The sequence below is a fragment of the Pongo pygmaeus genome, chromosome 9, assembly GCF_028885625.2.
Source record: "Pongo pygmaeus isolate AG05252 chromosome 9, NHGRI_mPonPyg2-v2.0_pri, whole genome shotgun sequence".
Classification (NCBI taxonomy): Eukaryota; Metazoa; Chordata; class Mammalia; order Primates; family Hominidae; genus Pongo; species Pongo pygmaeus.
In genome coordinates this window covers 96066112-96081489 of record NC_072382.2, presented here as the reverse complement: position 1 = coordinate 96081489, position 15378 = coordinate 96066112, and the positions used below count along the sequence as shown (strand labels likewise).

At 37.4% G+C, this 15378-nt stretch overlaps 1 protein-coding gene across 2 annotated transcripts in view; it reads right to left on the bottom strand.

Annotated features, from left to right (window-relative positions):
* Positions 1-893: 893 nt before the first annotated feature.
* PIWIL4 (piwi like RNA-mediated gene silencing 4) overlaps positions 894-15378 on the bottom strand; it is a 56561-nt gene continuing 42076 nt past the window's right edge. The window contains exons 15-19 of one of the 2 annotated variants that reach the window (XM_063671363.1): positions 8128-8198; positions 6573-6726; positions 2429-2554; positions 2170-2317; positions 894-1442 (exon numbers count right to left, since the gene is read on the bottom strand). In XM_063671363.1, the coding sequence (XP_063527433.1) occupies positions 1326-1442; positions 2170-2317; positions 2429-2554; positions 6573-6726; positions 8128-8198 (616 nt within the window). In that variant the 3' untranslated portion in view covers positions 894-1325. The remainder of the gene's footprint in view (positions 1443-2169; positions 2318-2428; positions 2555-6572; positions 6727-8127; positions 8199-15378) is intronic. The other variant, XM_054437359.2, reaches the window with a different exon arrangement.

The following is a 15378-nucleotide window of genomic DNA, read 5'->3' as shown; positions in this document are numbered from 1 at the left end:
ATATCTTTTGCATGTAGCTGTATTCTCATTCCTGGGGCATTCCAACATGAAAAGGGTAAGAAAATGAGGAAAAGCCACAAAAGGAGACAGCATGAGTGATCACTGCAGTAGGAGAGGGAAACCAAGAGACTGTTATTCTACAGGCCAAATAAAGAGTCTCAGAGGGGGGAAATGATTGACTGGGTCAAGCAAGACAAGGACCAAGAGGTGACCATTGGATTTAGCCAAGTGAAGGTTATTGGTGGTGTTGACTAAGGCAATTTTGCTGTAGTGGTTGTGGTGAAATTGTGATTGGAATACAGAACTGGATACATCAAGCACAGACTCTTCTTTTGCGATGTTTTTCCTGTAAAGAAGTGCCAAGCGATGGGATGGAAGCTAGAGGAAATGGCTTTTTAAGATGAGAGAAATAACAGCATATTTATAATGCCAATGAGAATGATCCAGTAGTGAGAGAGAAAACTGATGATGCAGAAAAGAGAAGGGAGAACCACTAGAGCAGCATCCTTCATAGGTCAGAGGGAATGAGATTTAGTACAGAGGTGGAGAGCCTTATAGGAACAGACATGCTGCACTCAGAATAAAGGGAAGGGCAGATAGAGTCTATGGGTACAGATGCCGTTAGGTGAAGGTAGAGATAACGAGAGGCTTGCAAAAGTTCTCTTCTGATAGCTTCTGTTTTATCAGTAAATAGGAAGCAAGGTCATCACTGGGAGAAGCTGCTATTAAGTGAGTAAAGTCCCATCAAGAGAGCAAGTGATCAGTTCAGTTTCTGAAATAGAACTCAAAGATTAATGGTGATGTGCTCTAGTGGGTAAGACGTTTTGCTGAAAATACTTAAATGATGAGGTTCACATGTAATATCAATGTAAAATTCAAATAACAATAAGCACATGATGTTCTGAACTTTATTTTCTACTAACTATTTAAACCACTCTACAAAATGCTCTATGACATTAAGAAAACCTCAGCAAAATTTGGGGTAGGAATTAGACTCTGTTTATCTATCATCAAAATATGCAAATACTTATTTTAAGTGTTTAACTTAAGATATTTAACTCTGTGGAATTCTTTATAGATGATGGTATATTTAAATTCCATATATGACAACGAAAATTTACCCCAAGCATACAACTCTTTAAAACAAAATAACACACATTTTTTTAAAACTGCTTCAGATTAAGTTGTTTTGCTTTTTTTCCCAGACATGAAAACTAAGCTCAATCTTTTTCCCCAGTCACAGCCTTGAGCTTATGGCAGATTTGCACAAAGTATACCAATTTCTTCTTGGATTGTTCATCTAGTGATGCCAGTGGTTCATGCCATCACAGGTAGAAGAGATGGTTGGCTAATTCCAGACTGGGTTCTTTATGAATGCTTTGTGCCACCAGAAAGGTCAGCTTGTGAGCATACTGACATGGTGCTGGGACACTGACTATGCCCTGAGGAGAAAAAAGTATTGATAATAATTAAGAGATTACCTTGTTCTTCAAAGTGATTTTTTCTGATTTTATTTTGTCTACTGGTTACACAGATAATAGAATGGGTTTCTGGGTAAACAACAGGTAACCTCAACCAACAAAAGGTAACCTAACTTACTGGGAACTTAAGCTCACTGGGGAGGATGGAGTGAAAGGTCACTCTGGCTTCATGGTGCTGGGAGTAGGGAGCCATCACACTTCAGACTAGTCTTTGTCCTGTGATCTCATGTTTGGAACTCCTTGGAGGAGCTCCATGCAAACCTTGGGCTTGGCCTTTGGGAACAGCTCTTGGCCTAATGCACAGGAACAAAGGGCAGACCCATGCCTGTTAACACTTCCCCACCAGGCATATCTGAGTTGGCTTCAATTTCTTCATCTGTAACATGTAAATAACAATACCCTGATTTCCTCCCAGGTTTGCATAAGATAATGTATATAACAAAGTCCTCTAGAAACTATAACTATTAATGTATTATAATAGTTATTGTTATTTTGTTTCTATGATAGACTGGTTTCCTCCCACTGTGGACTCAAGAAGTGATTCATTCATTGATTCATTCATTCATTCCTTCTTTAGGAAATATCAGGTATTGTGCTATATATAGGGATACAAAGATGAAGTGTATGACAATTCCTAGGTGGGACTCTTGAGTATCATATTTACATTAAGTAAACAGCTTTCACTCACCGGCCAGTTGTAGTACAGGTGGCACAATTTGAATGTAAGTCTCTGCATATGGTCGGGCTTCAAGCCATTGTCATCATAGATGACATTATAGTAGGTAGGACTAACAGTTCCCCGGCAGGCCACCTGGCTGATCAGATAAAAGTCATACCTGAGGGGGAAAATGGAATGAATGTAGGAAAGAAGGCAAACAGAATAAGGTCAAACATAAACTGGATGCAATGAATGTTTTGTTAAAAATTGATTTTCCAATGGCACTTGCCATTCGTTACGTGTTGCTTCTGAATCCACGACAGTGCCAAGTGGGGGGTTCTGTACAGTGCGGTTCATTTCGGTAAAGAATCGTGGCATGCACTTCTTCCTGACCACAATCACCGACAGTCTTAAGCTAAAAATTAGAGAGGCAAAATATGAAAAGAACTCAATCCAATCTATACAGCTTTCTATTTTTGTGTAATTTAAAAAATGAAATAAATAAAAATTCCATTTGAAAAACACTGCAAAACAGAAAATAAAAATTACCCACGATCCCTCCTTCCCTAGAGATACATACAATTTTTTAAATTAGGGATTGTCCATATTTGTTGCAAAAGGATGCTATCCCAAGTCATTTGCCTAGTTTATACCACTCAAAGGGGGCAGGAAGGAATGCTGAACTTCAACTGGCACTTTTGCGAAAGATTTTCCAGAATTATCCATGGAGACAAGATGTGTGTGTGTGTGATTAGTGACTCAACCTATTTTCCCCTTCACTCTTCCTCTCAATTTTATTTGCAAGTAGCAAAGGAAGAACCACAAGTTCTTCCTATTCCTCTTGTCATCCCTTCTGTATTACACAAAACTCATGCCTGGGTGGATGGATGGTTGGACCAGATATACGTTCTGGCCAAATGCTGAATGGTGAAGTGTTAATGTATTTGGTAAAGCCAAGGCAAAATCCTAATATTTGCCATTACAAAAGGCATCCTTACATCCTCTAGGATGTAAGGATCACTGTGGAGTTTCATTTTAAGCATTATAATTATTTTTAAAATTTATCACAAATGTTTTCAATATTGAAACTATCGAAAGTTGATGTTATAGTGCAAGAAAAGTAACTCCTTAGCACTGTCAGCTGCTAAATTTACTCCTGCATCCCTCAGTTGCATACCTGTGATTCTTAATAAACATGCACCTGAGATCAGTGGAGAGCGAGGTATTTTGGCCCTAACAGTTGGGATAAAGTTGCAGGTGATACTGCCACCAAACTTTCAGGCTTCCCCTCCACTCTAACAATAACTGACTGAGGTCAAGACTCAGCTCCTTTGTGACTTGTGGCTGTGACCCTTTGGTTGATGATGATGATGTAACCCTACAGATAGGGCTATGTGTCCTGCTTGGAATAAGATGCTTTCCAAATATTTTAAGAAGCTGACTTAAGATTATTGTCCTCTCCTATTTTCCATTTCCAACATTTTCTTGCACTTGCCATTTCACATAATCACTGCAGAAAATTTTGTACTGAAACACAGAATCTGGAAATGTAACAGTGGAGCAAGATGCCTGGTGTTCAGGATGGTCTGATTTCTATCTGCAGCTCAGCTTTCATGGCACTCAAACCCTCTGAGAACCTTCCATAGACCTTAAGTGCACATCAGTGCCTGCAATTCAGAGGCTTTGGTTCTGTGTGTATTAGGGCCTTGAATTTATTTATTTATTTATTTATTTATTTATTTATTATTATACTTTAGGTTTTAGGGTACATGTGTGCAATGTGCAGGTTAGTTACATATGTATACATGTGCCATGCTGGTGCGCTGCACCCACTAACTCGTCATCTAGCATTAGGTATATCTCCCAATGCTATCCCTCCCCCCTCCCCCCACCCCACAACAGTCCCCAGAGTGTGATGTTCCCCTTCCTGTGTCCATGTGTTCTCATTGTTCAATTCCCACCTATGAGTGAGAATATGTGGTGTTTGGTTTTTTGTTCTTGTGATAGTTTACTGAGAATGATGATTTCCAATTTCATCCATGTCCCTACAAAGGACATGAACTCATCATTTTTTATGGCTGCATAGTATTCTATGGTGTATATATGCCACATTTTCTTAATCCAGTCTATCATTGTTGGACATTTGGGTTGGTTCCAAGTCTTTGCTATTGTGAATAATGCTGCAATAAACATACGTGTGCATGTGTCTTTATAGCAGCATGATTTATAGTCCTTTGGGTATATACCCAGTAATGGGATGGCTGGGTCAAATGGTATTTCTAGTTCTAGATCCCTGAGGAATCGCCACACTGACTTCCACAATGGTTGAACTAGTTTACAGTCCCACCAACAGTGTAAAAGTGTTCCTATTTCTCTACATCCTCTCCAGCACCTGTTGTTTCCTGACTTTTTAATGATTGCCATTCTAACTGGTGTGAGATGGTATCTCATCGTGGTTTTGATTTGCATTTCTCTGATGGCCAGTGATGGTGAGCATTTTTTCATGTGTTTTTTAGCTGCATAAATGTCTTCTTTTGAGAAGTGTCTGTTCATGTCCTTCGCCCACTTTTTGATGGGGTTGTTTTGTTTTTTTCTTGTAAATTTGTTGGAGTTCATTGTAGATTCTGGATATTAGCCCTTTGTCAGATGAGTAGGTTGCAAAAATTTTCTCCCATTTTGTAGGTTGCCTGTTCACTCTGATGGTAGTTTCTTTTGCTGTGCAGAAGCTCTTTAGTTTAATTAGATCCCATTTGTCAATTTTGGCTTTTGTGGCCATTGCTTTTGGTGTTTTAGACATGAAGTCCTTGCCCATGCCTATGTCCTGAATGGTAATGCCTAGGTTTTCTTCTAGGGTTTTTATGGTTTTAGGTCTAACGTTTAAGTCTTTAATCCATCTTGAATTGATTTTTGTATAAGGTGTAAGGAAGGGATCCAGTTTCAGCTTTCTACATATGGCTAGCCAGTTTTCCCAGCACCATTTATTAAGTAGGGAATCCTTTCCCCATTGCTTGTTTTTCTCAGGTTTGTCAAAGATCAGATAGTTGTAGATATGCGGCGTTATTTCTGAGGGCTCTGTTCTGTTCCATTGATCTATATCTCTGTTTTGGTACCAGTACCATGCTGTTTTGGTTACTGTAGCCTTGTAGTATAGTTTGAAGTCAGGTAGTGTGATGCCTCCAGCTTTGTTCTTTTCGCTTAGGATTGACTTGGTGATGCGGGCTCTTTTTTGGTTCCATATGAACTTTAAAATAGTTTTTTCCAATTCTGTGAAGAAAGTCATTGGTAGCTTGATGGGGATGGCATTGAATCTGTAAATTACCTTGGGCAGTATTGCCATTTTCACCATATTGATTCTTCCTACCCATGAGCATGGAATGTTCTTCCATTTGTTTGTATCCTCTTTTATTTCCTTGAGCAGTGGTTTGTAGTTCTCCTTGAAGAGGTCCTTCACGTCCCTTGTAAGTTGGATTCCTAGGTATTTTATTTTCTTTGAAACAATTGTGAATGGGAGTTCACTCATGATTTGGCTGTTTGTCTGTTGTTGGTGTATAAGAATGTTTGTGATTTTTGCACATTGATTTTGTGTCCTGAGACTTTGCTGAAGTTGCTTATCAGCTTAAGGAGATTTTGGGCTGAGACAATGGGGTTTTCTAGATATACAATCATGTCGTCTGCAAACAGGGACAATCTGACTTCCTCTTTTCCTAATTGAATACCCATTATTTCCTTCTCCTGCCTAATTGCCCTGGCAAGAACTTCCAACACTATGTTGAATAGGAGTGGTGAGAGAGGGCATCCCTGTCTTGTGCCAGTTTTCAAAGGGAATGCTTCCAGTTTTTGCCCCTTAAGTATGATATTGGCTGTGGGTTTGTCATAGATAGCTCTTATTATTTTGAGATACGTCCCATCAATACCTAATTTACTGAGAGGTTTTAGCATGAAGGGCTGTTGAATTTTGTCAAAGGCCTTTTCTGCATCTATTGAGATAATCATGTGGTTTTTGTCTTTGGTTCTGTTTATATGCTGGATTACATTTATTGATTTGCATATATTGAACCAGCCTTTCATCCCAGGGATAAAGTAGGGCCTTGAATTTGAAATCACAGTTTGTTTTCTTCCATGTGATATTAATATGTATGAAGCATTTTCACTGCCAGCAGCATCTGTGTCAGCTGCTCTGAGGGTACCTTTCTTTGTCTAGGTTTCCCCTCCCAGGGCCCCCAAAGCTTATACCACCCAAGCTATTTATGTTAGACCATCCCAACTACCCTCCAATCTGAAGGAAATGATAGCGCTCTACTGGCATGATACAGAAACACAGCAAAACTTAATTGCATAAAAAACAAAACTTATGCTTGAATACCTTGTGTGTAATAGCTACAGCTGAATATGCTATAATTGGGAGTATGGAGGAAAGAACAATAATTGAATACCTGGTATTTGAGCTGGATTCTGCCACACTGCTCAGCAGCTGTGGGACTTCGTATTCAATAAGTGTTTTCAGCTGACCATCCCCTACACCAGCACGGTACACAATTATCCGTGCTGGCAAATCATGATTGTACTTGTACCATTTGTTGAGTGCTCCTGCAGAATTTGGTGTCAGTAAGAAAAGAATTACTTTTCTAATGCCAACAAAAAATAACATTCCCATATATTGCAATGTTTAATGGGTTTGCTATTTCAGACCACTGTAAAATAGGGCAATACATAATTTGGGTTATATTTACAATAATATAACAATGGATAACTTTAGGGAGCATTCCTGTCTCTGCTATTCAAGGAATCATAATGGTTTCTATGGCATGATATATTCTTAAACTTGGCCTATCTCTTTAAATAAAATTTTAATATTTAAGCAATAAATTAAAATTTAATTAATGCAATAGACATACAGATGCCTAAAATCAAATTAATATTAGTGTCTTCAAGTCTTTAAATCCTCTAATTAGATATAAACTAGATAATTTTATGTCATTTTCTTTCCTAATGAGAATAAATATGAAAATCTAAGGAAATGGCTTTGCTGTTCCTCTGAAAACATATCTTCACACTGACTCACCCAATTGATTCCAATTCTCACTGAGGAAATGAACTCTGAAAACATTTCTACTCACTGTAACTATGAATTTCCTAAAGAACAGGGACCACAGAGTAACTGCTACCCAACAGAAACCTTTAATAACTGCTAAAAAAAATTACCTGCTAAAAAAATTTACCAGGTTTTGATGTGAGGGGAATATAATAGAATGCAATAATTATTTTCATGTATATATCGCATAGTTATTTTAAGAGTTTATTGTTTAGGAAGTTCATTTTAGTTTGATAGAAGGTAATCATATATGTAAGTGCATTACCAACATGTATAAGCAAATTCATTTTTTAAGAAAAAATATTTACAATACCCCCAAATTTACAGATGGGAAAATGCAGATCAGGAGAGGGAAGGGTTTGCACAAGTCACACTGCTAGGAAATAGCAAAGCCATACCTAGGCCAGGACTGGTAAAGAAATAGAAACCCTACATTTGTCTTTGCATTGCATCCTGCTATGGATAGGGCACCCTTCCTCATCTGCTGTCTTTCCCTTCTTCTCCTGCTTTGGCACTTTATCTGTTAGCACCCCTATCCTAGCCCTATAGGCTTCCCTTCTAGGTCTAGACTTAACATTGCTCTGTCATAACTCGAGTTCATCCAGGGTTGGTTTCTTTTGACCTTCAAACTGCTTGTCAGGGAAACCAGCAGCCACAAATTTTCCTTCCTTCTGGCTTCATGTTATCACACACAGACAAATGTAAATGTAAATGCTACATAGTCTGATTGTTGGCCTAAATTGGCATGCAGCTTCAGAGATCTTCAACTGGGTGACAGTTGACAAAGACAGGTGTAGAGAGTTTGCTTTGACCTATGTGGTCTTCTATAAGCATGTGGATTTGAGGTCTGAAGGAACAGTCCTTGGAGCCCACCCACATTGCTATATTCTTAGTACCAGTCATGAAAACTTTCAAGCAATCTGCAACATCTGTCATTGTTCTCTGAAGGATACAGCGGGAAAACCACCTAAAGTTAAAAAAATAAATAAAAGTAAAATTCAACTTCAATTTTTCTACTATAAATATTCATTAATATTAAATTAAGAAACAGACATTATGAGTAAAAATCAATGTTCACAATTTTGTATGTGTTATGTGTTCACAATTATATCAAAGAGTCCCTTTACCCAAAAAGAATTTATTGAGAAGAGAAGCTAAACATAGTGTTGGCATCAGCCATATCTAGCTTCAAATCCTAGTCAATATACTCACCAGCTGTGTAACTTTGCTATGTGAACCTAAGTCTCAGTTTCCTCATCTGTACCAAGGATATTTACAAGGTAAGTACATTAGTTACTGCCTCTTAGGGTTGTGGTAAAAATTAAATCACATAATATATGTGAAATATTTAGCACAGTACTTTGCATATAGTAAAGAGTAATAGAGGCCACTATTATTGTTATAAATTAATATATTAATTTAGCAATAGAGCTTCTACTGTCAAAATATTCAAAGATTTCTGAAGCACAAACTTTCATTTCTATAGGTGATCCTTTTGGATTAGAAATCTTAACATTATTAACTTGTGTAGATTTCAGAAACAAGTTCTCTTACTACCACCATTAATTAACTTAAAGCACTTGGAAATGAAGATCATGACTTCGTGTTAGGTATGTTCCAGCATTATTATACCTCTCTAAATATATGCAACAACAGTAATACAGCTACGTGTGGTGGCACGTGCCTATAGTCACAGCTACTTGGGAGGCTGAGGTAGGAGGACTGCTTGAGCCCATTAGTTCAAGGCTGTATTGTGCTATCACTGTGCCTGTGAATAGCAACTGCACTCCAGCCTGGGCAACAAAGCAAGACCCCATCTCTAAACATTTTGGTTTTTTTGTAAAAAAACAACAAAAAACCAATAAACAAAAAAAAAACAGAACAAAATTAGGAATGCTGGCAACAAACTAGAAGCCCTGAGTGATATCAGCAAGGTGGAAGAATAGGAGCTTTCTACCATCATTTCCCTTCCAGAAGCATCAATTTTGACAATTACCCATGGATGAGACTAACTCCAATGGTGACGTTCCAGCACATCACTGGAGTAAAACATCAGAAAATGGATGCATTAAAGAGGATAACACAAAGAGATTCGCTTTACCTGCATTGCTCCTCCCCTAGGGAGGGCACAGCTCAGTGCCATAAGAGACCACATCAGCCCATGATTTCTCTTACAGGGTGAAAATTAGAGTGTAGTGAGTGAGTACCCAGCTCCCTCACCCATTCAGGATACTGCCTAAGATGCCCACTTTTTTCTTGCCTCAACCAGAACAACAAGACTATCGCACAGCTGGGAGGTTAGGAGAGTCTGGGGGCAGAAAAGAGTGGCTGCAAACCCTACTGACTGCTCTATGAGCTTCATCAAGAGGCCCTCCTGTAGGTTTCTTAGGATACCTTGCCTATGGACCACCTCAACTGACTCACAGGCACCCCAAATGCTACATGTATCTCACCACCACCCCTAACCAGGCTGGCTCCCCAACCACATTTGTTCAGATGTTGAGTGCAAGCATTTCACACAAACAGATAGCTTGACTCTTCAGGATTTGGAGAAGGTACACAAATGAGCATTTCAGGGCACCACCCTAGGGAAAACAGATGAGAGCCTCTTGACAGCTGGCCTGGCTTTGTGGGATTGACAAAGTGCATGCAATTTTAAGGATCCCCCCACCAAGTGAGAACCAGAAGTGTGGAGTGGGCATATGAATAGAAAACATGTAAGAGAGCCTCAGAATCCCTAGCTGGGCTGACTGTTAAAGGTGTTTCTCTCCCAAAGATAGCCAATAAAGACTGGAAGAAATGACTGATTCTTCAAATACAAAGACAGCAATGCAAAACTTCAAGAAACATGAAAAATCAGGAACTGACCGGGTGCAGTGGTTCATGCCTGTAACCCCAGCACTTTGGGAGGCCGAGGAGGGAGGATCACCTGAAGTCAGGAGTTCAAGACCAGCCTGCCCAACATGGCAAAATGCTGACTCTACTAAAAATGCACAAAATTAGCTGGGCATGGTGGCAGGCACCTGTAATGCCAGCTACTAGGGAGGCTGAGGCAGGAGAATCACTTGAACCTGGGAGGCAGAGGTTGCAGTGAGCTGAGATCGCGCCACCACACTCCAGCCTGCGTGACAAGAGCGAAACTCCATCTCAAAAAGGAAAAAGAAAAGAAAAGAAAAATCAGGAACTATGACACAACCAAAGGAACACAATAATATTCCAGTAACTGACCTCAAAGAAATGGAGATTTGTGAATTCCCTGAGAAAGAATTCAAAATAATTGTTTAAGGAAGCTCAGCAAGCTACAAGGGAATGCAGACAGACCACTCAATGATATTAGAAAAAATACAGAAACAAAACAACAACTTCAATATAGAGACAGAAATCATTAAAAAAAGAACCAAGCAAGCTGGGCCTGGTGGTTCACACCTATAATCCCAGCACTTTGGGAGGCCGAGGCAGGTGGATCAGGAGGTTAGGAGTTTGAGACTAGCCTGACCAACATAGTGAAACCCCATCTCTACTAAAAATACAAAAAATTAGCTGGGCATTGTGGCAGGTGCCTGTAATCTCAGCTACTTGGGAGGCTGAGGCAGGAGAATCACTTGAGCCCAGGAGGCGGAGGTTGCAGCGAGCCAAGATCGTGCCACTGCACTCCAGCCCTGGGCAACAGTGTGAGACTCCATCTCAAAGAACCAAGCAGAAATTCTGGAGCTGAAGAATACAATGAATTAAATAAAAGCAATAGAAAGTATCAATAGCAGACTTGATCAGGTAGAAGAATCTGTGAATTTGAAGATAGGTCATTTGAAAATACACAAAGGAGAAAAAATAAAAGGACTGAAGAAAGCCTATGGAGTTTTTGGGATACCATAAAGAGGGCTAACATTTGCATTATGAAAGTTTCAAAAGGAGAACAGAGATAGGCGGAAAGCTTATTTCAAGAAATAATGGCTAAAATGTTCTTGAATCTGGAAAGAGATAGGGACATCCAGGTACATGTAGCTCAAAGGTTCTGAAGCACGTTCAACCCAAAGAAGAATTCACCAAGACATATTACAATCAAACTGTCAAAAATCAAAGACAGAGAATGTTGAAAGCAGCAAGAAGAGAGGCTTATTACATACAAAGGAACCCTCATAGGCTATCAGTATATTTCTCAGCAGAAACCTTACAGGCCAGGAGAGTGAGATGATATATTTGAAGTTTTGAAAGAAAAAACTACTGATCAATCAAGAATACTTTTCCTTGAAAAGCTGTCCTTCAGAAATGAAAAAGAGAATTTTTCAAACAACAAACTGAGGAAGTTCATCACCATTAGACCTGCCATATAAGAAATAACAAAGGGAGTTCTTCAAGCTGAAATGAAAGGATGTAATAAGTAACATAAAAACATATAAAAGCATAAAACATACTAATATAGGTAAGTATATCATCAAATTCAAAATACTCTAATACTATAATAGTTGTTTATAAACTACTTATAACTCTAGTTGTAGGGATAAAAGATCAAAGTATTTTAAAATATAGCTACATAATATAAGAAAATAACAATATAATAAAAATAGCTACACAGTATAATTAATGCATACATACACAATATAAGAAGATGCAAATCATGACATCAAAAACATAAAATGTAAGGGAGAAAGTAAAAGTGAGGAGTTTTTATATGTGATAAAGTTATCAGCTTAAAAATATACTGTTATAACCATAAGATGTTTTATGTAAGCCTCATGGTAATTATGAAGCAAAAACCCATAGTAGATACTCAAAAAGAAAAGAGAAAGGAATAAAGCATACTATTGCAGAAAATCATCAAATCACAAAGGAAGACAGTGAGAGAGGAATAAAGAAAGAATCTACAAAAAAGCCAGAAAACAATGAATAAAATCACAATAGTGAGTCATTACTTATCAACATTTTAAATGTAAATGGATTAAATTCTCCAATCAAATGACACAGTGTGGCTAAATGGATAAAAAAGAAGATCTAACTAAATGCCACCTACAAAGAGATTCACTTCAGCTGTAAGGACACACATAGATTGAAAGTAAAAGGATGGAAAAAATATTCCATGCAAATGGAAACCAATAGAGAGCAGGGGTAGCTAAACTTAGGCAAAATAGACTTTTGTCAAAAAAAAATACCTCACAAAAATCAAAGTCATTGCATAATGATAAAGGAATCAATTCATTAAGAGAATACATCAATTTTACGAATGTATGCACCTAATAGTTGAGCATCTAAATATATAAATCAAATATTAACATCTGAAGAGAGAAATAGCAATACAATAATAGTAGGGAGCTTCAGTACTCCACTTTTAACAATAGATAGATCATCCTGACAGAAAATTAATAAGGAAACATTGGACTTGAATTATACTTTAGACCAAATGAATCTAATAGATATATAAAATGTTTCAGCCAACAGCCACAGAATACATATTCTGCTCAAGCACACATGGAACATTCTCCAAGACAAATCATAGCCAGTATTAACAACTTTAAGAAGACTGAAATTATATCAATCTGTTAGTTTTGTATTGCTATAAACACTTTAGACTGGGCAATTTATTTAAAAAAAAGATTTATTTGATGCACGGTCTTACAAGCTGTACATAAAGCATAGTGCCAGCATCTGCTTCTGGCGAGGGCCTCAGGAAGCTTATCATCATCATGAAAGGCAAAGGGAGGCCAGGGTGTCACATGGTGAAAGAGGGAGCAAAAGAGAGATAAAGAGACATGCCAGGCTCTTTTAAACCTCCAGCTGTTGCATGAACTAACAGAACAAGAACTCACTCATTACCATGGGGAGGGCAATCTACCCCCATGACCAAAACACCTCCCACCAGGCCCTACCTTCAACACTGGGGATCACATTTTTTGGAGGGGACAAACTATATCAATATTTGGACAAACTAAATCAAGATTACTGTTGTCTGACTATCATAGTATGACACTAGAATTAATAATGGAGGAAAACTGCAAAATTGAAATATAGAAACACAACATACTAAAACTTATGGGATGCAGCAAAAGTAGTTTAAGATGGAAGTTTATGGCAATAAATGCCTATCTGAAAAAAAAGGAAAGCGCTGATGAACATAAATGTAAAAATCCTTAACAAAATACTAAAAACTAAACTCAACAGTATATTAAAAGTTTCACAAATGATGAGAAAATGGGATTTATACCTAGGATGTAAGAATGGATGGTTCAACATATGCAAATCAATAGCTAGATGCATCACACTTCCTGATTTCAAATTATATTACAAAGCCATAATAATCAAAACAGCCTGATACTGCCATAAAAACAGACACATACACAAATGGAACAGGATAAGAAGCCCAGAAATAAATCCACATGTATACAGTCAACTGATCTTTGACAAAAACACCAACAATACACAATGGGATAAAGAAAGTCTCTTCAATAAATGGTGTTGAAATAACTAGATATTCACATGTAAAAAAAATGACATTGGACCCTTATACCATACACAAATATTAACTCTAAATGGATTAAAGACTTAAACAAAAGATCTGACACTGCAAAACTTCTAGAAGAAAACATAAAGCTCCATGACATTGATCTTGGCAATGATTTTCTGAATATGACACCAAAAATACAACAAAATAATAAAAGTTTCTGCATAGCAAAGGAAATAATTAACAAAATGAAAAGCAACTTACATAACGGGGGAAAACATTTGCAATCACATATCTGATACGGGGATGATATCCAAAATATATGAAGAACCCATACAATTCAACAGAAAAAAAATCCAATTAAATAGACATTTTTCCAGAGATGACATATAAATGGCCAACAGATACACGAAAAGGTGCTCAACATTACTAATCACCAAGGAAATGCAAATCAAAATCACAATGAGATATCAACTTACACCTGTAGGATGGCTATGACCAAAAAGAAGATAAGTATTAGGGAGAATGTGGAAAAATGGGAACTTTTATACATTGCTGGTGGGAATGTAAATTAGTATAGCCATTATGGAAACCAGTAAAGAAGTTCCTCAGAAAATTTCAAATAGAACTACTATATGATCCAGAAATCCCACTCTGGGTATATATCCAAAGGAAAAGAAATCAGTATGTCAGATGTCTACATTTCCATGTTCAATAGCCAAGATATAGAATCAACCTGTGACCACTGATGGATGATTAGATAAAGAAATTGTGAGATACACACACACACACACACACACACATGCATACACACACACACACACAATAGAATATTATTCAGCCTTAAGAAGAAAATCCTGCCATTTGCAACAACATGAATGAACCTACAGGACATTATATTAAGTAAAATAAGCCAGACACAAAAAGACAAATACTGTATGATCACTTATATGTGGAATCTAAGAACGTCAAACTCATAGAAACAGAGAGTAGAAGATAGTTATCGGGGGCAGAGGGTGGGAATATTTGATGTTGTTCAAAGGGTACAAACTTTCAGTTATAAGATGATATGTTTTGGACACTTAATGTACAGCATGTTGAATATAGTTAATTATCATGTACTATTGTATAGCTGCAATTTGCTAAGAGAGTAGATCTTAAGTAGTCTCACCACACATACACACACAAATGGTAACTATGTGAGGTAATGGATATGTTAGTTACCTTGACTGTGGTAATTATTTCACAATGTATACATATATCAAAACGTCACACTGTACATTCAAAATGTAATGTATGCATCAATTATCAAAAAAGCTGATAAAAATTATAATAAATTTTCTGATAAATGGTGACCATTTGAGGAAAAAAAACTAAAGTGGATCCCTACCTCACTCCCTATATCAAAATAAATTTTAGATATACAAAGAAAAAATGAAAGTCCTTTATCAACTTGATTAATGATGTGGCATATATAAGAAGCATCTCATACAACCTGGAATGAAATTGTAGGCATGCAAGTATGGTGTTATTATGGTGTTCCTTTTTCTGCTTCCCACAATCCAAAATACATACCTGACCATGAATTTAATGGAGTAAATAAAATAGCTTAAGCCAGGAAGAAAACATTTTGCAAAGGGCTGCTATAGCCTCAAAACACATTGTTCAATTACAAAGGTGGAAACAATCCTAAGAACCATAATTTAATGAGTAC